The sequence below is a fragment of the Cyprinodon tularosa genome, unplaced genomic scaffold, assembly GCF_016077235.1.
Source record: "Cyprinodon tularosa strain WSP-4 unplaced genomic scaffold, ASM1607723v1 ctg14, whole genome shotgun sequence".
Taxonomy (NCBI): Eukaryota; Metazoa; Chordata; class Actinopteri; order Cyprinodontiformes; family Cyprinodontidae; genus Cyprinodon; species Cyprinodon tularosa.
In genome coordinates, this window is record NW_024038220.1 from 192,691 (window position 1) to 219,547 (window position 26,857).

Consider the following 26,857-nt stretch of genomic DNA (forward strand, 5'->3'; position numbering starts at 1 on the left):
ATACATGACTTACATAGTCAAATGTACAATTAAATAATAAAAAATCCCATTAATTATTAAAAATACATTTAAAATTATGAATTAAATAATTAAATGTCATAAAAATTATTCATAGATAATAAAAAAAAACTATATCCAGTTGTGAGTTTTTTTTATTGCAGGTGATCTACATCACATATAAATTCTGTTAACTAATTCATAAATAATTTCTCAAACTATATAGTGCTTTTGACTTCATAAATAAATGTGTTAGAACTTAATGATACGTGTAGATTCTGTAAAAATGAAAAGTATCTGCGAATGTGTCGCTTGCTTTTATTGTTTTCAGAGGAACGTAACGTAATCCGTCACGTGACACAAGCCCCGCCCCTCACTACGACTCATTTATACAACCCCCCTCTGTTACAGAAGCTAGCGGTGTTTTGGACGAGATACAAGCCTCTAAAAGTGCAAAGAAAATGGGGGTGAAGATTCGAGTCGAGTACTGGTAACTGCCTTTTATCGTTTTTAAAGCTCTCTTCAAGATTTATTTAACCCTTGTTCTGTTTTTTTTTTGCTTTTGTCTACTTTTAAGTGGTGTCGTGCTGTTGTTTAGCATAGTTGTTAGCTTATAGCCAAGACGAATTTGTGCTAAATGTGTGTTTTCTTCTAAACCCCCATGTCTTCTCCTCTGCTGTCTGTAGTGGCGGATGAGGATACGAGCCCCGCTATCGGGAGCTCGCTAACGTAGTGAAGAGCGAGTTTCCCGAAGCGGAAGTGTCTGGCTTTGTGGGAAGAAGGGGTAAATTGCAAGTCATACAACGAAACTATTTAATATTTGATCTGTATTTGACTTCCTTTCATTATCCGATTCCTTTACGCACTTTTCCCCTCAGGCAGCTTCGAAATAGAAATTAACGATCAGCTCGTCTTTTCCAAGCTTGAGACAGGTGGCTTCCCATATGAGGACGACGTAAGTATTTAAGGAACCTAAAGCAATCTGTTCAGTAACTCCAGCAGTGCAGTTAATGTTATTTTTGTACCTATCGTAGATTTTGGGTACCATCCAGAAAGCCTGTGAGGGGAAACCTTTGGAGAAGATCACCAAATCCCGTGCCCCGTGCGTCATCATGTAGCTCTTCCTCTGATCTGCTCCAACATCGGCAGCATCCAGCCAGGATGAGCCTCATTGACCGCTTTCTGTGACATCTCTGTCAGTTGGCTCCTCTCCCTGCTACTATGGGTCCCTCAGGCTGTTAATGATTGCTATAACTTTAAATCTAAAAGGTTATGGTATGATGCATGCAAGCCTGGAGCTCCGCATATAGGAACATGGATTAGGAGAAACTGTCTCAAACTGCTGTGAGGGAGTTTGCTTATTTACCTTTTGCCTTAATGCTCTAAATATCTAATATACGTTAATTAAATGTAGGATTTTCTTTTGTTTCGTTTGGTTTTTGTCTTGCATGTAATTATTGGCATACAAAAACATACAAAGCAGAAGCAAAAGAAAAGTAGGAAGTAAAACTACTGAAGTCATTGCAGCATTCGGTGCATTTTTTTTTCTTTCCTCTGAGATAGTAATTGTTTATGGGTATTTTTTTTTTTTATTGGCTAAAATGGATTTAAACTTTATATGAGATTGAGCCAAGTACATCTATCATCTGTGTAATTCAAACTGATAAAGACTAGAACCATAATCGGCTGCATATCTGAGAGATGTAATTGTTCCTGTGGTGGTGTGTCATGTGCAATTTTACACTGCAATTGATGTCGAAACCAGAGATTTTTAATAAAGCAACTCATTGTGTACAACGGTTTTTGTTATTGATGCCCTGCTCTTCTGTTTGTTCCCACAACAGTTTTTCAGCCTGTTGATCGAGCCACTCCTCAGGGTGGCTCCCTCTAAATCCCTCAGCATTGCCCTAATTGATGTTCCTAAGGAACACGTTTCTCAGTGACACATAAACAGGTTAAGTGACAAATTTTGTGCTACAATTGCTTCACGGTTCTGCCATTTTGCAGCTCTATTGCTCTGCTAAAGAGCAGTTCACAACAACAAAATTTTTTAAATGGCATGTGTGCAGGAAATATTTCAACTTTTTCACCATTAGAGTTTAATAGTTGTAAAGGGTAATATTAACACTAGGAGACGCTAAACTGCTTATTGTTTTTAAAACCGAAACACTGCAGAAGTCTACGAAAGAGGATTAGGGACACTGAAAAAACATATTTTTTAAATTCTTTTTTCCTCAGAATTATGACTTAATCTCAGAATTTTGGATCTTAATGTAGATGGGCACCATGAAGGAAGAGATGTGGCGCACTCAGTTTCTTCTGACAAAGATGTGAGTTGTTTGGGAGGGCCAGTTACACATTGGAGGAAAATGAGGCAATTTGGCAACTTTTTATAAGCCAGAGGGTTCCCCGGTGAAGTAATTTCATTAATGGAAGAGCAGAAGGTGATTAAAACAGGAGCTAATCTCTAAAACAGACATGGCTGCAGCTTGACGCTAACATGAAAACAGTGAAAAATGGGGAAAAAATGTAGATGTCAGAAAACAGAACTGGGAGAAAAAAGTCAGAATTCTCACTTTTTTTTTTTTCATATACTATAAGAACATTTTAAAATCGGTTAACTTTTTTTTTGTTTTGTTTTTCTCAGTGGCCCTAATCCGCTTTAGGAGAAGTTAAATGAAAAAATAGTATGCTAAATTTTGACATGTTTTCGATTTTCCTTTTATTGTGTGTGTCAGCACCCAAAATATATATATATTTTTTTTTTTTCTGACCATTCAAATCTGCCAAATTTTATCTGAACGTTAAAGTTCAGAGACTGCAGAGTTTAACCTTCTGTCCCTGCTATAAAGAATAACATCTCTATAGCCTGATGCCTCCACCCCTGATTTATTAGGTTAAACCATAAGCCCCCCTTTTTTTCCCATGGTCCTCTCTGCCCACTCTGTTTATAACGCTCCCCTTAGTCGGCTGTGCCTTAGTTTTTGTACCTTACTGTCTGTAATTTTAGAGGATTTGAACATTTTCCTGTGAAATTCAAGGCTTGTGATATTGTTTTAAAGCCTAACTTTGTATTCAACTCATAACCTCTTGCCTGACCACCTCTCAAAAAAAAAAAACAATCCACTGGACTTTGTTTCCAAGTTTAAAGAAATTTTGCTTCCCATCCAGGAAGCTTTATCGGTTCAAAATGTCAGAAATGGCATTCAGTTCGAGGCTTTGGTCCACTCTATAAAGTATCAAACTCAATGCTATTTCTGACATTTTGAACTGAAAAAATTGGTAATAAATATAGTTGCACAACACCAGTCAGGATGTTCTACTAACATGGAGGAATCTGCCCAGAATAAAAGATTAAACACATAAAAAGTTTAAGACTATAAAACAGGTTTATTAAAATATATATTCTTGTTTTTTTGTTTTTGTTTCCGCAAACTGATTTTATGCTGAACATGAGAAGTGACGAGTTTCCACCAGCAGAGGGAGCTAGATCCCCGTAGCATTTTGAAGAGGTATGGTAATAATCAGGTTTCTATTTCAATGAAATAATGAATTCAGATGTCAGAAAAATTTCTGAGAAAAAAATAATAAACTGAATTAGACCTGGAAAACGAAAAAATATCGAAAAAAACTGAATATTTTAAAGATAAAATACAGAAAGAACAATAAAATGTTTAAACATGTTAATTTTTAAGTCAGTGAATGATTATTCATTTTTAATCTGGAGAATAAAATTTTCTCATCCATCATTCTTTTTTCCTGTTTTTTACTCTGAGTAAACTCAATTTGATCATCAAAGTTGTTTAATTCTCCCAAAGCACTTGTTTGCTGTAAAACAAGAAAAAACTGAACCAAATTTTTTTCAGGTTCTACAGGAATGTAGAACCGAAATGAAAACGGTTCTTTATGTAGGTCCACATTAAAACATCCAGTATGCTAATCAGGGAACCAACCTCAGGTTTGTGTTTTCTGCTAAAGTCCATACTTAAAACACTACCTGGCCAAATTTATTAGTCCTCAAAAATCCAGGGTACAGACCAGGGGTCTGTTTCACAAAGCAGGTTTAGCAAATTCAGACTGAAATCCTAAACTCTGAATTGATCTAGCCTGAAGTTGGAAACTCTGAGTTTTTGGTTTCACTATACAATACTATCACAATATCGCAATATCACTATATATTGTGATATTTTTCCCTGCTGTCAAAATTAAATTTTTAGATAAAAAGCGAGTGCTGTATATGTTCATTAGAAGATATTAATCATTCATTTATATATATATATATATATATATATATATATATATATATATATATATATATATATATATATATATATATATATATATATATATATATATATATATATATATATATATATATATATTTATTTATTTATATATTTTTTTTTTTATATCCATGTTGTCTGTGGTTTGAGTCAGTCAACGTCTTCCACTGTGACTGCTTCAATCACAGATATGATGTTGCCCTTCACAGCAAACAAGCTCCCAAGCACTATCTGCCAGAATGGCGGTGCAGAGGTTGCCCATTTTCCCTCATTGTTTTAGGTAAAACATTTTTGTTTGATACTAGATACTGAAAGATTGATATTATATCGGGCAGCCGAAAATTTCGATATATATCGCCAAAACTATTTTTTCCCACTCCTCTACTATCTATGCAAATGACAACTATCTATGTCTCATCATCAGATCAATATAAGAATAAAAATATCCCACCAGAAGAACTAGAATTGGTGTTTGGGTAGGTAGCGCAGAACAATAAAACTAAATGTGTTGAAAGCAAAGTGTATAATGATAGGCTTTAAACATGCCATGCGAGATGCACCAATGTTAAATCTAACCTTATAGCACCAATCTTTAGATCAGGTGACTGAAATTAAACTGTTGGGTGTCAGCTTAGATCAAACGTTGTCCTGGTCTTCACATATAATTAATATTATGACTTAAATAAGCAGAAACAACTTATCTATTAGATGCAATGCCACTTATATGTCAATAGAAACAAGGAAAATGGTAATACTATCTTTAGTACCGATTTCGCTCTCTTGCATCAACAAGATTGAGGCTGGGTTCGTTCATCACCCAGGGTGAAGTCACTAACATGGTCAAAGATATCCACGGTGGCAAGGTTTTAGGGGAGGATGAAGTTCGCCCTGACTACCTTAGAGATTTGGATGTTGTGCTGTTGTCACTGACACGCCTCTTCAACATTGTTTAGACGTCTGGGCAGGTGCCCCTAGCAGACCAGGGTGATGGTTCCCTTCATTAGAAGGGGGCAGGAGGGTGGGTTCCAACAATAGGGGGATGAGACTTCTGAGCTTCCTCGGGAAGGCCTATGACGGGGGTCCTTCAGTGGAGCGTCCCGCTGACTGCCGAACCTTGGCATCAGGAGGAACAGTATGGCTTTCACCCTGGCATGGAACAGTGGACCAGTTCTACATTCTGAAGTGCTCTCATAGGTGCACGGAAGTTTGCCTTTGTCCACATTTGTTTTGTGGACCTTGAGAAGGCCTTAGACTGTGTCCCTCAGAGCAGGCGTTTGGTCCGCATTGCTGGCATTAAGTCTGACTTGATCCGCGTACAAATTGGACTCTAACAGGACTGCCCTCTGTCACCGGTCCTTTTCATAACCTTTATGGACAGGACTTCAAGGGTCGGAGGAGTCTGGTTTGGGGACCAGAGAATCTCATTCCTGGTTTTTGCAGATGACGTGGTTCTGCTGGCTCCCTCCTGCCAAGACCTTACAGCATGGGCAGTTTGCAGCCGAGTTTGAAGCAGCCAATATGAGAATTAGCACCTTCAGATGGTTCTCAACCAGAAAAAGGTGGCTTGTGCTTTTCAGGTTGAAGGAGAGCTCCTGCCTTCAATGGAAGAGATTAATTATCTTGGGGTCATTGTCACGAGTGATGGGAGAATGGAGAGATTGGTGTGGCTGCTTCTTTCATGCAGACACTGCACCGGTATGGCATGGTAAAGAGAGAGCTGGGTGAAAATGTCAGTCTCTTGATTTATCAGTTAGTCTATGCTACTACCCTCACCTATGGTCATGAAATCTGGATCATGACCAAAAGAACTTGGATACAAGCAGACGAAATTAAGTTTTTCCGTAGGGTATCTGGGCACTCTTATACAGAAGCTGAACTAAAGCAAATGCTGAAGTCATATTGGAAAGAGATATCCAACTTTCTGCAGTGTCAGTCTGTACAAATCAACAAACTTTATCTGGCCTTCAGATTAGTTCAAGAACAGTAAGAAGAGAGCTCAAAGGAAAACGTTTCCAAGGTTGAGCTGCTGCATCCAAGCCATACATCTCCAAGGGCTATGCAAAGTGTTGGATGCAGGGGTGTAAAGCATGCCGCCACTGCATTCCAGAGAAGTGGAGACATGTTCTCAGGAGTGATTATGATCTGGGATTACTTTTCTTGAACTGGGATTGGCCCCTTAGTTTCAGAGACAGGAACTCTAATTCCTTCAGCATACCATATTTTTTAGAATAGTCCATTCTCCCAACTTTGTGAAAACAGTTTTAAACAGGTTGCTTCCTTTTCAAACATGACTGTGCACACGTGCAAAAAATAAAGATCCATAAAAGACATGGATGGCAGTCTGGTGCGGATTAACATGACTGGTCATCACGGAGCCTTGACCTCAACCAGATAGAGCACCTTTGGGAAAGCCTTTTGTTGTAACACTTCTCAGCTTCCTAGGGAACACTGTTCTATTGTTTGTAAATCCTTTTCTGTGAATTTGACATGCTTCAATCATGACTGTAAACCAACAAGTTTACCAACTACTGTACTTGGATAGTCCAGTAATGTCAGGATAAAACAAAGTGCTGCATGGCATGTATTTAAGCACTACTTTACAAGAAGAAGGTCACATGTTTTATTCCTAGGCTAGGTTCTCCATTTTTTTTTCTCTTCAGTCTTCAGTTACAATGGGTTCCTCCCACAGTCCAAACACATAGTTAGTTTAGGTTTATTGGCATCTCTAAGGTTACAATCAGACTGAAGCCTGAAGTGACCTAAATCAATTTTTTTTGCCCATAGCATATCATGACAGTCTGAGAAACACAAATCAGATGTTTTCAAATGTCAGTTGGCTGTGTGGTCCTAACTCACTATTTGATCTTTTCAAATGCAATCTGTTTCTGAACGCCCAGGTTGTATTCATCCAACCAAAAGATTATTAACACTCAACAAAGACCGCTAACCTGCATCTTGCAACACAGAAACCGATAGAAAAACAACCATGGCAGACGATAATTTGGAGAGCAGTCTTTCTTTTTGATCTTCTTGAAAAGACTGTGTTGTTAATGCGCTGGCTCCATTTGGAAAAGAAAATAAAGTTCTCTAGTTGTGCTCCAGCACTACCATCCATCTACTTCTGTAAACACAGCGAATGCTCGCTATTTGTGAGGGCATTGCATCCTGTGTATACGGGCAGTTAAGCTGTATGAATGTAGTTCCCACAGGAGATCACATACAAGTCGCATATGTTTGGATATATGAACAAGCATGCAAAACAATCAGATTTCACAAAAAAAGCATTGAGCATTAAGGCCTGTCGTGTTAACAAGGCCTAATTTGCCCTTGTGTGTAAATGTGTGCATGGTTGTGTGTCTCAGTGTTGCCTTGTGGTGGATGGCAACCTGTCTAGGTGTATCCTACCTTTTACCCAAAGGCTGAAGAAAGGCACCAATCTGCTGTGATCCTCATTGAAAGGCAGTAGAAGATGGATAGTGTAGGAGAAATGTATAAAAGAAATATAATTTGATTACAAAGTTTCAAAATTTTTCAACATTACATATCAACATTCTTATGACAAGTATAAGATATGTTGGTTTTACATGACGGAGTTACAAAACATAATTATAATCCAATAGTATGCCACCAATTTACATGGCTTTCTTTTAACTAACCCAACAGATTTTGTCTTTGTAGTTTTCTGTTTGCCTCCTTTGCCAAAAAAAATGTTATTGGAGTACATGAGTAGCAGTTGTGAAAGTTCTAAATGTCTTCAGCTTCCCTAAAGTCATAGACATCTTTTCCACTGAAGTCCTAGTATGTATAGAATATGCTCTAATATAGTGATTTCTAAATTCAAATAAATTTAATTAAATTCGAAAATACTTTATTAATCACAAAGGGAAATTAAATGCGGCAATGACATATATATGGTTTTAAAGGCATAATCCTGGATTTAATTTATCAAAAGGGCATAGGCATGGGCCAGTTTTCAGATCTGTATTTATAAAAGGTTTATCAAATTATATATAATCCATCTTCTTCACTTTACATACCACTTTGCAAGCACAACTTAATTCCATTTGAAAATAATAAAAATATTTTGTATTTAATGTTTCTGAGGAACCTCTGTAATGTCATGTACATCACATTTCCTCTGATAAAAGCAAAACAAGATATTATGACAACTCAGTTCCCACTACATAACTCTGGAAAATGTATTTGGTTAGAAAAACTCAATATTTGTGTCCATCGGCATAAGAAAAAAGTCATAGCATCAACTAATAACCAAGTAGATGTGTGCAAATTATTCTTAAAAAGTTTTTTCCCCTTATCAAGTTATGATTCCGGATATTTTTGTATGTTTTTTTTTATGTGAATAAAACATTTATGAATGTGATTGACATCACCAGACACCACATGGTCTTTGCTGAAACAGCTTGCAGAGAAAAATTGGTTATTGTAAGGAGCAGTCCTGACCCTGGTCACAACTCGACACCTAAGTGTGAAATTTAGTTGAAAGGTAAGCAGCTGATGAAGCTACAATACAAAAAGAATATTTTTTTTGCTCCCCCTCTTTACAAAAAATCCTTGTTGCCCTTCTCTCTTCTTTTTACGGCAGTAATCAATTTAAACAAGCTGTTTTCATGATCTCTTTCAAGACATTTTTAACAATTTTAAACATATAAACTATGACATATACATTTTTGGTGTTTCAAGAAATGTTGCAAATTCTGGTCAATTGTAATGCATTTGTATTTTTTCATTTTAAAATTGGAACTAGTTGTTATCTTTACTAATTAGTTGCTGTTTCTCATGCTTGTTGACCATAACTACAAATTGATTATGCTGACAGGCATCTGGTCCTTGCATCCTTCCAAAATTCCTACAACTCAGGCTTTGATATAAAGTAAAGTCGCCCAACCCTGAGCAACACTGCTTGGCAGCAAACAGTGGTACACCCAATCAAGGCAGGCCACAGGAACAAGCCACAGGATGCATCACAATATAAGACCAAGGAAAGGGCTACAGGATCCTTTAATCTGTGATTTACAAACATTTCTTTATCTTATTATTTGCTGTTGTGTGTCTAGGTTTTCAGACATAAAACATATTAAGAGAAACAAAAAGAATATCTCAATTTAAATGCTTCAATTGGAGTCATTTAATTGTTTTTGTGCCATATTAGTTTGATTTAAGTTGACTTTTTTTCATTCATAGACTTCAACACTAAAGTAAGATCAACAGACGAACAAATGATTGTTATTCATGTTGGACAAAGGTCCAAATCATCATCATTTTGGTTACAGTGCAGCTGTGCTTTCAGTTAAAAATACCTAAAAATCCAATCTGTATAAAGACAAAAATCAAATAGAAACAGAAAAAGAAATTCTTAAGACCATGTAATCTCAGGACATTCAATGAAACTCATTTTGAAGTTTTTTAGACCACCCTTACTGAAATTAATGACGAAAAAACAGATTTTTCCCTTTGTTCTTTTTTCTTCGATTTTTTTTTTTTAGATAAATGTGCTGCCTTAATCTGCAACTAGACAAAAAGGACAACAGCCAGTCCAACATGTTCAAGCTGCCCCCCTGCTGGGCGGCCCATGAGCGTGTCGATATGCTGGTTTGATGTTGGATGGAAAATTAGAACCCCCCCCCCCCCCCCCCCCCCCCCCCCCACAACAAACGAAACGCTGGAACAGAGGGACTGGAACAGAGACAGAGCAGATAGAAAGGGAACAACCATCGACAGATGGACTCTGTTGTGATTAAAGATGGCGTCATTCTTCACTGCAGACTATGAAGGATTGTATCCGATCTCTAAAGAAGTGCTGGGAGTTTTCTGCAGTTCAGCTCATCACAGCCATGAAGAACATAGCGTGGTACATCAGCAGGTATGATGACTCCTTTTTCAGGAATGAAAACTGCTCCGAACAGCAATGTTCCATTGTTTTGTGCATCAGTCTATTGTGTCTGGTAACGTTTTTCATGACAGTGCCTTGGTGTTTGTCTGCATCCTTCTTCTCGTCGATACAAAGTGCTTTATTAGGATTTAACAACCAAATTTATATCTCATGAATAGACAGATAACTATTATGAATAAAGATATGATTTTTTTCAAAACTGGCAGATGTTCCTCATTTCTTGTATCCCTTAGCATAAACCAGCATAGGATTATGAGAAGGCCTTTTATGGGCTATTCTTTTTTATGTACGTAGGTATAACAAAACCATAATATTCAGTATTGACAAACTCAAAGTATTCAAATTGCTAAATCCTCCGTAACTAAAATACTCCAAGACTTTAGTCATGATCTATTTAGCCTGGACAAAGGAGAGGGAAGGGACTCCAGAATACATTTTCTAAAAGAGTTTAATATTAATCTTTCCCTTTTTTTTAGAACCTCCAACAAACTCTGAATAAGTCTAAGATTCTTTCGATAGTTGAATAAAACCCAAATGTCTGAGTCCTTTTATTTATTTATTAGGGCAACTACTTTTAGGGCTTTGATTTTCTTGTAAGTTTATTTTTGTGATTTGTCAAACAATGTTATTTTTGCTTGAAGAGAGCTAGATTGAAGAATGGAGATCTCAGATGTGATGACGTAGAATAATGGCTTTCTTTTCACTGGTTTAATGGGCTTTTGTCCATCAATAGGTCTTTGGCTGAGATAAGCTTATTTTAGCCAAACCCTACAAGAAAATCTTAATCCACAGTGACAGGTGGAACAAAAGAGCACTGAATGGATGGGACTGGGCGACACGAAGGTGTCCTCTGGTAGTTTTTCACTGCAGCTAGGTTTTTGATTGTGGGAATACCTTCTGAGATGTATTATTTTAAAGAAAACCTTTTTACAATCTGTTCTTTTGGTCAGACAAACAGTAAAATAGTATTCATACAAACAAATATAAACAATGAGTAAACATTCAAAATAATTAATAATCCTCTAGGAACTTGCGTGAATACACAAAGTGATACACAAAAGACAAACAATACTTAATAAAATATTAGACCTTTTCATTGTCTTTGAATGTTAAAGAGAAAAACAGATATGTCCCTTCTAATATATTTTTTGCATGCTGCAAAACTTCTGTCATCCATGGGTTATGAGGTCTTAATTCTACTTTATATAGAAGGGCTCTTTAGAATTTACTCTCTTCGCTGAATTGTTTATAGCTACATTTGCTCTATAAGTTAAAAAGGACTTCCCAGAAAAGTAACCAACATCCTATTTAGCCTCCAAGAAATGCCATCTCATCCCAACTTACATCCATTTCAAACTATTTAATAAATTTTACTATCAATGACCCTCACATAGTAATTCAATTTATTTATCTTCATTGATAAGTACAGTATATTTGAGGAATTTGGCACTTAGAGGTAAATGATAATCAATTACCAAAGCGGCATGTATGATTTTTTTAAACTACATTAATTTCAGAAACTTTCATGGCTGGTCGGATGCATGCTTGGACCATTCAACTCTTTTGAAGAACTAGACAATAACACATAACACAGAACGATCCATAATCCACCATATAACTCTCATGTAGTAGGATTGACAATTGGTACAATATCCTCTAAACAGGCATCCCCAAACTCGGTCCTCAAGGCCCCCTGTCCTGCAGGTTTTAGAGGTTTCCTTGCTCCAGCACAGCTGATTTTAATTGAAAGCTGATTAACAGGCTTTTGGTCTACTGCAATCATTATAACCAGCTGTGCTGAAGCAGAGAAACCTCTAAAACCTGCAGGACAGGGGGCCTTGAGGACCGAGTTTGGGGATGCCTGCCTAAGATACTGGAAGTAACAAAGAAAAGACATGATTTTGATGGTAAATGATAATGAGAAAATTGTGCCTGGAGTAACTAGTTTTAGTTAGCTTAGTTTTGGGGCCTCTTTGCAAAGCCTGCTGCTGAGAGAAAACTTAATATGACTTTAGGCTTTGGAAATGATCATTATTGTTCTCCAGTGGTTGGTGAAATCTCATTGGTGTTTTGTATCATGGTTACTTTCTCATTGATTTTATTATCAATGAAATTGACAGAGATGTCAAGTGACCAGTGGCTAACCATTGTTGACAATAAAATAATTATTGCTTTAGTCTTTTTCTAGATTTAAGGGCTGCTTTTCACTTAGTAGAACATGATTTGTTACTAGAAAAAACTATTTGGTTGTTCCCACTCCATTAAACTGCATACAAAGTAACTTGACCTGTTCCATGGTTTTGGTTTTGTTCTAGTTTTATCTCTGAGTTTTCATTGGTCCTATTTTTCATTCTTGTGTTCTAGGTATGTTTGGTTGCATTGGAGTTCTTCGATATTTCCTGTTTGCCCCTGTGTGTCAGCCTCCTTTTCCCTAGCTCCCTTCTGGCCTCTGTTCACACCTGCTCCCAATCTGCTAATTAGCCTGGTCTTTGTTTCTCTCTCCCATTTAATCTCGTCCTGTTCATTCACTCTAGGCTGGTTTGTGCTGTCACAGAGGAGGTGGTTTGACAGTACTCAAATGCAATCAAAGCTCATGAGGCGCTGCTTGAAACGCACTGCAGGACCCTTTGATGCTCCTTAATGCGCGTCACCATAGACTTTGCATGTAAACTAGCTGCTTCTGCTGCCTCTATTGCGAGCAGTCTGAACGTAGCAGAATTCTGACATTTTGAATTGAAAAAGCTTCCTGGATGGGAAGCGAAATGTCTTCAAACTTGAAAAACAAAGTCCAGTGGATTGTTTTTTAACTGTTTTGGAATTCCCGGAAGTAGCGTAGAATCATATTTCCTGTAAAGAACGGGCACAGACGAGTAATAAAACAGAAAGGATTTTAATACAATTATTTTCTCATGATATACGTACATAATTAACCTTTAACACATTATAGTGTAGTATGCTTACTATTTTTAGGGAGGGAAAAACTTAATTTAGGTCTTTTTTACACAGTAAAATTAGAGGGTGACCCAGATGTATATCTGGTTGCGCATGCACAAAAGAGCTGATGGGACAGGTCAGGTTAGGTAGTGACTACCAACAGGCCAGGATCCACAATATGTCGGACCCCGCCAAAACTGGTTCATAAAAATATCTTTGGATCTTAAACTAAACTGCCCGCCACAAGATGGCTAACCATCAGACACATTCGAGTGACTAACTTCAACTCTACGGATTGCAAGTGACCTAAAGTACATAGCAAAAGTCAACTTCTCCTACGTACCATTGCTAGAAAAAAGGACAATGACAAGGGGTTAGAATGAGATCTACTTAGTTTAAAACAATTTAATAAGAATTTAAATACCATTTCAGGATGACTGCATTTGTAAAATACCAGGTTATGACGCCTTTAAAAGGATTTGATCACATCTGTTTGTGTATCAAAGTTTGTTTCTGGTTCTTGTTTGTTGTGGTTATAATGCATAATCATGGAATTTTTTTTTTTTTTTTTTTTTTACAACCAGGAGCTGCTTATTAATACCTTAAAAGCTGAAATAATAGTTCAACTAAATCCCTGAGTCTTAGATGAGAGAGAGGGAATGCACAAACAATGCATAAATTATTTTACAAACAAATTGACAAATTATCAAGGAGGAAGTATTACATCTTTCACTATAAAATGGCAACAAGATCATATTCCCAGCTCCAGCATTGCTCTGTTTAGCTTTCTGACTATATGAGCAAACTTAGATTTAATAAAGAATAAAGAATAAAGAAGGCAAACAAAAGCAATAGATTAGTGTTGACAGTGTATGTAGCAATAAGAGATCTCATATAGGATATGTACTGGGAAGTTATGTCATTAGAGCCCAGATATTGAACCTTTAGCAATAAGATTATGTCCATATTATTTACCAGAATTTCAGTGTTACTTTGGCCATGGTTTACATTCTACTATCTACTGTTACTGACAATGCATATGTTTTCAGCCTATAGTAGCTTATATTAGGCAGCAGGCATAATTCACTTGTGACAGTAACTGGTGATTTTAATCATGCATCATTCTCTAGTCCAATAATAGCATTTCAACAGTCATCTGTTCTACAAGAGAAAATTATTCCTTGGGCTAATCCTATAGAAATTCCAATCACTCCTGCATCTTTAAAACAAGATTGTCTCTTAGCAAATCTTGTGCTGTTTTTGTGTAAGACAGTCAACTCCATCCTTTCTGCTTACAGCCATTCACATCCACAACAACTTCTTGATGACCTAAGGATCACAGCAGTATTCTGTAATTGATTTAGAGGCAGATTTTTAATCATGACACCCGTTAAACCTCCATAAAATTTTAATTTCATTATGAATTTAAAAATTTAACTTTCATCCTAGAAATTCTATGTTACTTTTGACACAGATAAATTTTACCTATAAATCCTTATCTAGGATACCATAAATGCACTTTTAAAATAATATCAAATCTAGAATTTAATTTGAAAACATTTAATCTGTGATGGGAAAATCATCCACCATTGGGAGTAAGTGTGTTTCTTGTTATCTGTAGTTTCAGAGTCATTAAGAAGTTTAAAAAGAACTCTAAAGTTGATCCTTGTTAAAAAGGGGTCAAAGTGGCTAATCCATTTTTGTTTTACATGTTAACCTCTGTGACGGTGTAGCGATTGGATTTTGATAAACTTTGATTTGATTGACTTGTATTTCTTTTGCAACTAGTTTAAGTTTTTTTTTATGTCTTTCTTTTGTTCTTACAAATGATTAGTTTCCAAAGCAACTTCTACACTTTCCTTTAACTGACATTTTATCCACATTTTGAACAGTTGTGAGGCTTTTTATTTCTTTCAACATCCTTCCAACTCAGCCAGAGTAGGAAGTATGCCTGTCAGGGTTTGGTTGAGGTTTGGAGGACCCAAATGCAGAGCGGAGGTGCTGAGGTGAATACTTGTAGTTTAATTATGAAAATGGTTAACAAAGGCATTTCAAAAATCCAACTAAAAAGTAACAGACCAGAACCATGGAGACATCAAGGGAAAACACGTACTGTAGAAGGAGCCAGGGAGAGACGAGGGGAGACAATTGCAGCGATGACAGGACCAGCAACAACAGAGAAACCAACAAACAGTGAGAGCAGAGGGAGAGCATATATAGCTGACAGAGACAAAGGGAGGGCTAACGAGCTGACAAGGGGCAGGTGTGAGGAGACAACGAGGGAGCCAAGGTGAAAGGAACACACACACACACTAGAGGGCAACAGAGGACAACATGAGAAATAACATAAATCTAGAAATTACAACAAAATAGGAATTAAACCAAGAAAAACTAGAAAACAAGGAGCAAAGTAAAGCATAACATAACCAAAACCATGACAATGCCACTCCTAAAGGAATAATCTCAGAAATAATTATCAGCATACAAATCCAAATTACGATTCTTAGCTTTTATTGCATGGTTGATTAGGAGCTAATGATACTGAAAGGAACTTCACATAATACATAAACTTGGAACTGGCCTAATATTTATGGTTTGTAACATGTTGTGAAGTAATTGTAAAAATTGTATAAAATTTTAATTCAAAGTGAAATATCATGCATTAAAATTTGTGATATGGGACGTGTAACTTTTTGATTTAAGTTAGAAAGTTTCCTGGGATATTATCTTGAAAAAGGACAATCACAGAAGATCTGCGTAATTTCAGAGTTCAACAGATAACATTTTAAAATGCATTTCGAGATTCAACATCAATTGGATAAGAGGAAGGAGTCATTACAGACTTATAATCTAATAAATAAACATCCTGAAAACTGGGGTTACTTTTACTTTTGTTTCTAAAGAGCAAGAGTTTGGATGGGCTATTTGCAGACCTAGTTTTATCTTTGAAGATTTGTACCCTTTTTTGCACCATCATCTGTCAAAATTAGACTCATTTTCTATCTGATGAATGATAGAGGAGGGCTCAGCCATGCTGCAGCACCAGGAAAAAATTTGACTTCAAGTATTTTAGGCTTTTTATCTTATTATAGTTATGTTCATTTCTATGTATTATGGGAAGAAGTAGAGACAGGCACCTTAACCAGTAATTAAAAAAGGCTTGTTATACTGTATATGTAGCTCATTATAACCATCTTATCTCCATGACATTTTGCTGAGATACCGGTTAAAAATTAACATATAATACACAGACATAAGTAAAAAATACCTAAGGAAAAATGAAGAACCAGGATCCTTAATATATTCTGAGACATAAACAAAACAGAAACGGTGCCTGTAATTTGACGCCTGTAATTTACAGGTAGATAAATAATTCCAATTTGAAAAATAAAATCCTGGAAACATTCAGATCTTATTTCTTTTTCACGCATGCATCAATTTTAATTTTTTTTTATTTAGCTCACTTCATATTTGTGAATGAAGCTGTGTTTGTGGCATTAAATGGAGGCAGCAAAAACTCTCAGTTTATCTATCTGACTCCAGCGATACAGGCTGTGTTATGGCCTTGCAGATTTAATCTTAGTTAAAATCATCCCCTTAAACTCTCTCTGCATGAAGTCTTCATGCCCTCCCTGTGCACAGATGGATTCTCTTCTGAACCTATTACTTTCTTATGAATGCTAATTGGTTAACTAATTTACCTTGATAACTTTAAGTGTATATGTGAGTGTTTTTGCATGGTTTTTAGTCCTATGTGTCGCTTTGTTTCTCTTTAATAGACTGGAGACCGGGTTCATGGTGTCACCCAGTGGCCGTTGGGGATATACACCAGGAAAACCTTGAGAATTGAAGAATAAGTTATTACCAAACTATTCATACCCTTTTGACCTTTTTTATATTATAAGCATGAAATATTTTTGTTGGAAATGTATGTAATAGAAGTATACAAAGTAGCTGATATGTGTACAAAATGTTTGATAATTTTGTAATGACTTTTACAGTCCCTTTCTGGACTTTTTGGTTCTGTTTAAGTTTTCTTTTTTTTTTTCAATGGACTGAGCATTTTTACACTTAATATGCATATAAAGTAAGATAATTAGATGTTATGCACTATAAATGAGACTGCAGTAGTTTTTTCTAATTTTATTTTTTATTTATTTTATTTTATTTTGATTTTTTTTTTTTGAGTTTTCAGTAACACTTTGATTTATTTAATTTCTTCATGATTTTGTGTTATGTTGATTTTTCTCCCTGTGCCATGAATGTCTGAGTTTCTGACCAAGACGGAGGAAAGGTGATGGTTGCTCCAACTCTTCGTGCAGCGTTGAAAGAGTAAAAATAATAGCACGGGGAAAATAATGAATAATAAAAATCTAGAAGTATGTGTCGTTTTTATCTGAATTAGATTTCTCTAAATCAAAATGTAAGAGAATTAGATTTTCCTTTTGCCCAAATAATAATACACAAGTAAAACACTTAAAACTTATGAACATTGAAATCAGTGATTTTCATCCCTTGAAAGTGTTAAAAATAAATATTAAACCTCCAGATATATCCAAGCTATAGATTCATTAAAAATTTTTAATTTTAAAGCCTCCACCTTTCATCTTAATGTAGGAATTAAATCCTGTTATCTATATCCTCTGTCACTTTATTCATTATTATTAATGTTATCATTATTAATGCTATTAAATAATATTATTTTCAAATTGGGTCATTGGCACACCGTATAACAATTACTTATGTTAAATACATTTATTCCAGATCAGCTGAAGATACATTTACTCATACAAATTATTCATTCTGTGTTTTCTGGGTCATTGGTTTCATTTACATTTTGTGTCCATCGCGTTGTTTTCTAGTTATTTTTAAGCAGTGTTGGGTTTTTTCAGTAACTCTCAAAAAATGCAACAGTCTCCTTTTCTGTGCAGTTCCTCATTGCTGGATTCTTCTTGAATTTATCCACTTTTTGGTTCCTGAGTTTCTTGTTGATCATTTCTGGATTATGGCTTCTGTATTTTCACTTCTTCATTAAATTTAGCAAGAAAACGTCTCTCGCTCTCCGTCTCTGCATCTGGATCCTCAGGAACTATCTATTAACCCTGAAGAAGGTCAACCATTCTAAATTATTTTACAAAACAGATTAGATACGACACAGTAATATAGCTGACAAAATAAGTACTCATATGATATATTCTGTGATGTTCAAACTGTCTACAATTTGTGGGCAGTGCTGTAACTGTTTCAAAACATCCAGCTTAAGCTAATTTAACAAATTTAGTTTATAAGATGGGAGTAGTACAATATAACAGCAGCTACAGTCAGACACTTTCTACTTCTTTTGGCACAGATACATAAATGTAAAAAGAAAACTAAAATCGACAAAAAAAAAAAAACTGCCTCTGTAGCTGATTATTGTGTGCAAAACACATCTAGGGTGGATGTTTGGAGAGCGTAGGTATTGATTTAAGGGAAGAACAAGATGTACAAAAAGCTGTATTTTTTTATAGACTTGGGGGGAATATTTCGCTAAAACATAACATTCTCTTAAATTTCATGACCATTAAAAACACAACCCTTGCTGTAACCTCAGTGGCCTGTCTGTTGACTTTACCTGTTTTCTATTAAAGTTATTCCATGTTTCCCAAGTAAGAGGGGGCAGCTCCATTCTTATTTTTGGTTGCTTACAGGAAGCTACACAACAAGTAAAAAAAAAAAAACTTAACTGTCAATCTAATTCTGTTTTAGAATAAAGTAATTATATGCTCTTTGATACTAGAGGAAACCTCTAGACATGAATCCTATGATGGTCAACCTTTAAAAGCTGAAATTGTTTCAGAAATTAAATTTTTAGGTCTACCTTCTGTTATGTTTCTGGCCTGTCAACTAGTATTTTCATTCCCCTCCCCCTTCTGCTCTGTGCTGCCTAGTGATGGGTTGATGAGGCGTCATGAAACGTTTCGACACATTACCAAACTGTATTGATACTGTGTCGATACTGTGTCACTGAATACTGACACCTGCTGGACATTAAAAATCCCTACAGGCAACCTAGTTGACAGAGTTAACTGACACTGATTTGATGACTTATTATATACACTAATATGATGCAATTCATTGTATGATGCATTGTATTATTATTAAAACATATTTGATATTTTAGAAACAGTCAATGAATAATGAGAACCTGCATCATAATTTAATAATCTCTAATCTGTATTTATTTGTCTATCCTCATCCCCCAATACATCTTCCTACACCTTATTTAATTGATTTTATTTTTCTATTGTATATACTGTGTCTAAACATCCTCTATTTTCTTGTATGTGCAATTTTTCCTGCTACTGGAAATACAATTTCCCGAAGGGAGTAATCCCAAGGGATTAATAAAGTCAAGTCTAAGTCTAAGTAAACATGTAGTAAATGAAGATGCTTGTTCACTGGTAGCTTTTTTTTACAAATTTTTATTAAAAAAAATAAGTTTTGAAATTCAGTCTGTTGCGCTTTTTTGATATTAGTTCTCCAGCTGTGGAAAACACCCTCTCACACGGCACAGATGAAGCTGGAGTGCACAAAAATTTTAAGGCCAGGCGGAAGAGGTTTGGATAAACCGTCCTTTAGTTTTTCCAATATACAAGAGGATCCTGGGACCTCGCAATATTGCCCTCTGCCATGTATCTCTGCACCTCAAGGATGGCATCAGCTGTGGCACTTTTGGTCTGCCTCCCCACTTCGAGATCAAAATGTTCCCAAAAGTCATCTTAAAAAAAATAATTGTATTTTAGTACATGAATCAAGTGGAAACTCTAAGAGGAACAGGATGAAACAAGGAAATTAAAACAAATACCTTATTTTCCGAAATGACATCAAAGTGGTCCCACACGGCAGAAACCTTTCTTTTTGCTTGAGGAAGCTCCATAATTTTTGATGAATTTTATATTCGCAAAACACGCAAGATTGTTTTGGCAGATGCATCTCGTTGGCAGATGCGCATCCTTATAAAGGCTTGTCAATCAGTTCGAAACATCGGTCACGTGACCGATACAGGAACTGTTTCGGTCACGTGACTTTTCCGTAGCGATACACACGTCGACACAGGTTTCGCTCTATGAGACAGACACATGCGCCGACGCATCGGTGTTGCCCGACCCATCACTAGTGCTGCCTCTGCTCAGCCTAATTGCCACTGATTCCTCTCACCTGTTTGCCAGCCTTCTTAAGCAGGCCTCTCTCTAGTTGACAGTGCCAGATTGCCTGAAAGCCTTGGCTAGTAAGCATCCAGCATTTTTCTGTCTGTCTACCTGATCCTGACCTTTTTCTGCCTCCTGATTTTTTGAGCCTGCCTAGCCCTTGTTGGATCTGTTTTTTGTGCCGCCTGGATCCCTGACCTGTTTCTGTGCCCTGACCTTGTCCCTGGATTCTGTTTTGGATTCTCTGAAAATCTGATCACCTGGCTCTGATCCTGGACCTCCTTTGACCAAGATACTCTGCCAAGCCTCAGTGAGAATTCTGTCAAGCAACCAAAGTTCTCTGGAACCAAGACACCCCACCTGGATATTAAGAAAGGTTAGTGGCTTATCAGTCTGAACCTAAAATCATCAATTTCAGCCACTAACTTGTTCTCTCCCCTCCAGAGGCTTTGGCTCCTCTGATCCTGAAAAACCTGCATTATTCCCTCAATAAATCTTTTAAAGTTATTTCCTGTTGTGTTCTGGTTGTTTCTGGGTCCTCAGTCTGAATCTTAACAGTGCAATCTGGCCAACAATGGACCCAACACCAGCACAACAGTGGCGAGCCGGTGTTGATAACTCTATCGCTCGGCTTGATGCAGGTATGACTGAAATCATTTCCATGTTGCGCAACTTGTCTGTTCCCAGCCATACCCAGACTTCTCCACAGCCTGTTGGTCCTCCTGCAGTTCCAGAAGCCACCACAAGAGAGCCAAATCTGTGTCCTCCTGAGGTTTTCAAGGGTGATGCTGATCAGTGCAGAGCTTTTCTTACTCAATGTGAAATTCACTTTGAACTGCAACCCTCATCATTTCCCACAGATCGGTCTAAGGTGGCTTATGTTATTTCTCTCCTCTCAGGTAAAGCCAAGCAGTGGGGCACAGCAGAGTGGCAGAATAAATCTCCTTGCACATTTTCCTATTCTGTTTTTGCCAAGGAACTCATCAGAGTTTTTGATCCTGTTCTCCCAGCCAGAGAAGCGGCCAGAGGCTTACTCTCACTCAAACAGGGGTCCAGGTCAGTCACAGCATACATAATAGATTTTCATCTTCTGGCAGCTGATAGTTCTTGGAACATTGAAGCACTTATGGATGTATTTTTGCAAGGTTTAAATGAGGACATTAAGGATGAGCTAGCTACTCGTGATTTCCCAAGTTCTTTGAAAGAGTTGGAGGATTTGGCTGCTCGTATAGACTTGCGGCTTTCAGAAAGACGAAGAGAGAGAAGCTATAAGGGGAAACAAGCTGTTTTTTCCACACAAGCCCAAGCAGACACCCAGTTAACAGCTGTTTCATCTCCTCCTACCAGTGAACCCGAACCCATGCAGTTGGGTAGACTCAGGATATCTGCTGAAGAACGCTTTCGTAGAAAGCAGCAGAATCTGTGTTTCTACTGTGGAGGAAGGGGTCACAGAGCCATTGGGTGCCCGTTAAAAGAACAAGCTCAGTAGAGGGAGAGGAGTTTCTACTGAGTCAAAGCCGGTCCTCAAGCTCCTCAAACACTCTTATGTTCCCTGCTAACCTTTTGGTGTCCTCTGCCTCTCATCAGGTCTCTGTGTTCATTGACTCTGGAGCCGACACAGAGTTTATGGATGAGTCTTTTGCCAAAAGACATAACATCAGACTTTTTCCTGCCCCTGCATCCCAGAACATTCTGGCCCTGGATGGGCACCACCTCAATCAGTCGCATCTGATGACAGAGAAGGTTGGCCTGGCTCTTGGAGGTAACCACAAGGAAGAGATTTCCTTCCTAGTCATCAAGTCTCCTTCCATTCCTGTCATTTTGGGAGCTTCATTGCTATGGAAGCATAACCCCCATATTGACTGGAGGGCTAAGGAGATTTTAGGCTGGTCAAGTTCTTGTTCTGCCTCATGTTTGTCTTCTGCTTTTACCCTCTCCACTCCCATTAACAAGATTGACGAGACCTATCCTGACCTTTCCAAGGTTCCCCAAGTCTATCATGATTTAAAGGAGGTTTTCAATAAATCTCGAGCCACTGCTCTCCCTCCTCACAGGCCCTATGATTGTGCCATTGATTTGTTACCTGGAACATCCCCCCCCTAGGGGGCGCCTTTATTCTTTGTCTGCCCCTGAGCACCAGGCCATGAAGAATTATGTAGAGGAGTCACTTAAGGCAGGTGTTATCCGTCCCTCCTCCTCCCCAGCCGGAGCTGGTTTTTTCTTTGTGGGCAAGAAGGACGGATCTTTACGACCATGCATAGACTATCGGGGTCTTAATGATATTACTGTCAAGAACCGGTACCCTCTTCCCTTAATGGACTCTGCATTTGATCAGATTCAAGGTGCTAAGATCTTTACAAAACTAGATCTGAGAAATGCTTACCATCTTGTCCGTGTCCGAGAAGGAGATGAGTGGAAGACGGCGTTTAACACCCCCACTGGTCATTATGAATACCTTGTCATGCCTTTTGGCTTAACTAATGCTCCTGCAGTCTTCCAGGCCTTGGTTAACGATGTTCTTCGCGACATGGTGGGACAATTTGTTTTTGTATACCTGGATGATATTCTCATTTATTCACCAGACTTGGAGTCACACCATCGCCACGTCAGAGCTGTTCTCCTTCGCCTCCTCCAGAATCATCTGTTTGTGAAGGCTGAGAAATGTGAGTTTCACACTACCCACACCTCTTTTCTTGGTTTCATTATCTCTCCAAATAAAGTGATAATGGACCCTTCCAAGGTTTCTGCTGTTTCTGAATGGCCTACTCCCTCAGATCGTAAACAGTTGCAAAGGTTCCTTGGTTTTGCCAATTTTTACCGCCGTTTTATTCGTGATTACAGCAAGATTGCTGCTCCTCTTCATGCCCTGACGTCTGTGAAGATCAAGTTCTCCTGGAATGAGCAGGCTGAGAAGGCCTTCTCTCGTCTCAAGACTCTGTTTTCTACAGCCCCCGTTCTCCGGTCCCCTGATCCTCAAAGGCAGTTCATTGTTGAAGTTGATGCTTCAAGCACTGGGGTAGGTGCAATTCTCAGCCAACGTGCTTCCGACAATCGGCTTCACCCCTGTGCTTATTTCTCCAGATCTTTGTCCTGCGCTGAACGAAACTATGATATTGGGGATCGAGAACTGCTAGCCATAAAACTGGCCCTTGAGGAGTGGCGACACTGGTTGGAGGGGGCAAAGGACCCGTTCATTGTCTGGACTGATCATAAAAACCTGGAGTACCTGAAATCTGCTAAACGGCTAAATCCTAGACAAGCTAGGTGGGCTCTATTTTTTGGCCGTTTCAATTTTTCCTTATCTTACAGGCCCGGGACAAAGAACGTAAAACCAGATGCCCTTTCCAGGATTGAGGAGAGTTCCAAATCTGAGGTCAGTGGTCCCACAGATTTTATTCTTCCTGAGTCAGTTCGACTAGCAGCCACCAGATTGGAGTTGGAGAGAGAAGTTAGAGAAGCCAACCGAAGTCTTCCTACCCCTAAGTCATGTCCCAGGGATCGACGCTTTGTTCCCGAGAACCTGGTGGACAAGGTGATAAAGTTCTGTCACAACTCCCGCCTATATTGCCATCCTGGTATCGTCAAGACTCTGAAATTGGTTCAAACGCAGTTCTGGTGGCCATCTCTGATCAAAGATGTCAAGGACTTTGTCTCATCCTGCTCTCTGTGTTGCCAGGTCAAGCCGTCTCGGCGTCCCCCTTCTGGACTGTTGCGCCCACTCCCTATCCCACCACGTCCTTGGTCCCATCTCTCAATGGACTTTGTTACTGGGTTGCCTCCCTCTAATGGGTTTACTGTCATTCTTACTGTTGTTGACAGTTTTTCTAAGATGGTCCATCTCATCCCCCTGAAGAAACTCCCCTCAGCCAAGGAGATGGGAGAGATCTTGGCCAGGGAGGTGTTCCGCTTACATGGGCTCCCCTCCAATATTGTGTCGGATCGAGGTCCCCAATTTGTCTCTCGTTTCTGGAGAGAGTTCTGCTCTCTGTTGGGCATCTCCATCAGCCTGTCCTCCGGCTTCCACCCACAAACAGATGGTCAAACTGAGAGGGCAAACCAAGAGATGGAAACCAAGCTCCGTGTCCTGTGTGGGTTGGATCCGTCAAAGTGGTCCCAGAGTCTGTCATGGGTTGAACACTCTATGAATTCTCTTCCCTCAAGTACCACTGGCCTCTCACCATTCTATGTTGTCTATGGTTTCCAGCCACCAGTTTTCTCGATCCAGGAGAGGGAGGCGATGGTCCCTTCTGCCCACACTGCTGCCTTGAGGTGCCAACGGATCTGGAGGAGAGCTAGACAGACCTTAATCAGGATGTCAGAGGTCCAGTCCAGAACAGCCAACCGTCATCGTGTCCCAGCCCCTGTCTATCAAGTTGGTCAAAGGGTCTGGCTGTCCACCAAGGACCTCCCACTCCGAATGGAATGTCGTAAGTTGGCACCCCGCTTTGTCGGCCCCTTTCCCATTTCTAAGGTGGTGAACCCAGTGGCCCTCCGGTTACAGTTGCCTCACTCCATGAAGATCCATCCCACCTTCCATGTGTCCTGGGTCAAGCCTTATGTTGGGTCTCGTTTTGAGCCCTCCTCCAGGCCCCCTCCACCCACCCGGTTCCTTGATGGGGATCCCATCTACACCGTACGACGTATCCTCCGTTCCAGGAGGAGGGGTCGTGGGGTCCATTACCTGGTGGATTGGGAGGGATACGGACCAGAAGAACGATCATGGATTCCAGCAAGATTCATCATTGACAAGTCCCTCATCCGGGAGTTCCATCGTCTGCACCCGGATCAACCTCGAGGTCCGTCGGGAGCCGGACCTTGAGGGAGGGGTACTGTTATGTTTCTGGCCTGTCAACTAGTATTTTCATTCCCCTCCCCCTTCTGCTCTGTGCTGCCTCTGCTCAGCCTAATTGCCACTGATTCCTCTCACCTGTTTGCCAGCCTTCTTAAGCAGGCCTCTCTCTAGTTGACAGTGCCAGATTGCCTGAAAGCCTTGGCTAGTAAGCATCCAGCATTTTTCTGTCTGTCTACCTGATCCTGACCTTTTTCTGCCTCCTGATTTTTTGAGCCTGCCTAGCCCTTGTTGGATCTGTTTTTTGTGCCGCCTGGATCCCTGACCTGTTTCTGTGCCCTGACCTTGTCCCTGGATTCTGTTTTGGATTCTCTGAAAATCTGATCACCTGGCTCTGATCCTGGACCTCCTTTGACCAAGATACTCTGCCAAGCCTCAGTGAGAATTCTGTCAAGCAACCAAAGTTCTCTGGAACCAAGACACCCCACCTGGATATTAAGAAAGGTTAGTGGCTTATCAGTCTGAACCTAAAATCATCTATTTCAGCCACTAACTTGTTCTCTCCCCTCCAGAGGCTTTGGCTCCTCTGATCCTGAAAAACCTGCATTATTCCCTCAATAAATCTTTTAAAGTTATTTCCTGTTGTGTTCTGGTTGTTTCTGGGTCCTCAGTCTGAATCTTAACACCTTCTCTTTGACTACTACATTCCTACTTATTATAAATCATGTGTTAAAAAACTGATGTTTCTAGGTTTTTTAGCACAGAAACATACCAAATAAACCCCCATATGCTTGTAAACTATTTAATTAAACATCTACCGATAAATCATTTTAACTTGCATTGCAATTCTAAACAATGTATATAGATTTAAACTAAGCAAGATAATTGATCAGTGTCACAGGCGTAACTTTCTGAAGGACTGGTGTGGACATGTACCAACCCATAATATCAATACATAGATTTGGCAATATGTGGGACAAATTTCAACATTTTATTTTGTTGCTTTTAAAGGAGGATATTCACAAATGTAGCTGAAAGGGAAAAAAATCCATATTTTTCTGGATGGATTGATGGATGGATGAATGAAACTTAAATAGTGTACATACTAGGGAGTTATGATGTATTGCTGTTGGCATTGTAATCGGCTGTTGTTCATCCTTTTTTATACATTAATATCTAACTACCTATAAATATAAATATCAATACATTTTGGTCCTTTCGTGATCTCAACAATAGGAAAGCATTCAATAAATACATGTTTGAGCTCATTTTTGGAAAATACAAACCCTATTGAAAGCATTTGTGTCAAGTAACTGTGGGTCCATCAGCCCCCATCCTAAGAGTGTCCCCACCAACTTTCATCACAAAGTTACACCCTTGATCAGTGTTATTCTTGAGGTATCTCTCTCTCTCTCTCTCTCTCTCTATATATATATATATATATATATATATATATATATATATATAGAAATATGCTTCGTGGCAATTAAAGCCCTGTATATCTAGATTTCGGTCTTTCTGTATATTTAGATGGGAAACAACAGTTATTTGTTCTTTTGTTTTTGTGAAGAATGCAACCTGTGACATGTTTTATTTATGTATCTTGTAAGAACTAAATTGCCTGCAAATTTTAAATGGCCTGTACTTATATAGACACCAAAGTGCTTTACCTTACATTCAGTAATTCACCCAATCATGCACACACTAACACACTGTTGGTGGTGAGTTAATTATAGCTAAATTGGGGGGCTCA

The 26,857-nt window shown here is 38.5% G+C and overlaps 2 protein-coding genes across 2 annotated transcripts in view; both read left to right on the plus strand.

The window, feature by feature from the left end:
- Positions 1 to 332: 332 nt before the first annotated feature.
- selenow2a (selenoprotein W, 2a) lies at positions 333 to 1,794 on the plus strand. The gene is made up of 4 exons (XM_038278223.1): positions 333 to 487; positions 684 to 781; positions 876 to 952; positions 1,032 to 1,794. Exons 1-4 carry the CDS (start codon positions 459 to 461, stop codon positions 1,113 to 1,115), a joined length of 288 nt encoding a protein of 95 aa, XP_038134151.1. The 5' UTR covers positions 333 to 458; the 3' UTR covers positions 1,116 to 1,794.
- An 8,180-nt stretch (positions 1,795 to 9,974) lies between these two features.
- The window catches only part of axin1 (axin 1), a 54,415-nt gene continuing 37,532 nt past the window's right edge, over positions 9,975 to 26,857 (plus strand). The window contains exon 1 of the mRNA XM_038278225.1: positions 9,975 to 10,161. The gene's annotated coding sequence lies outside the window, so the exon portion shown is untranslated. The remainder of the gene's footprint in view (positions 10,162 to 26,857) is intronic.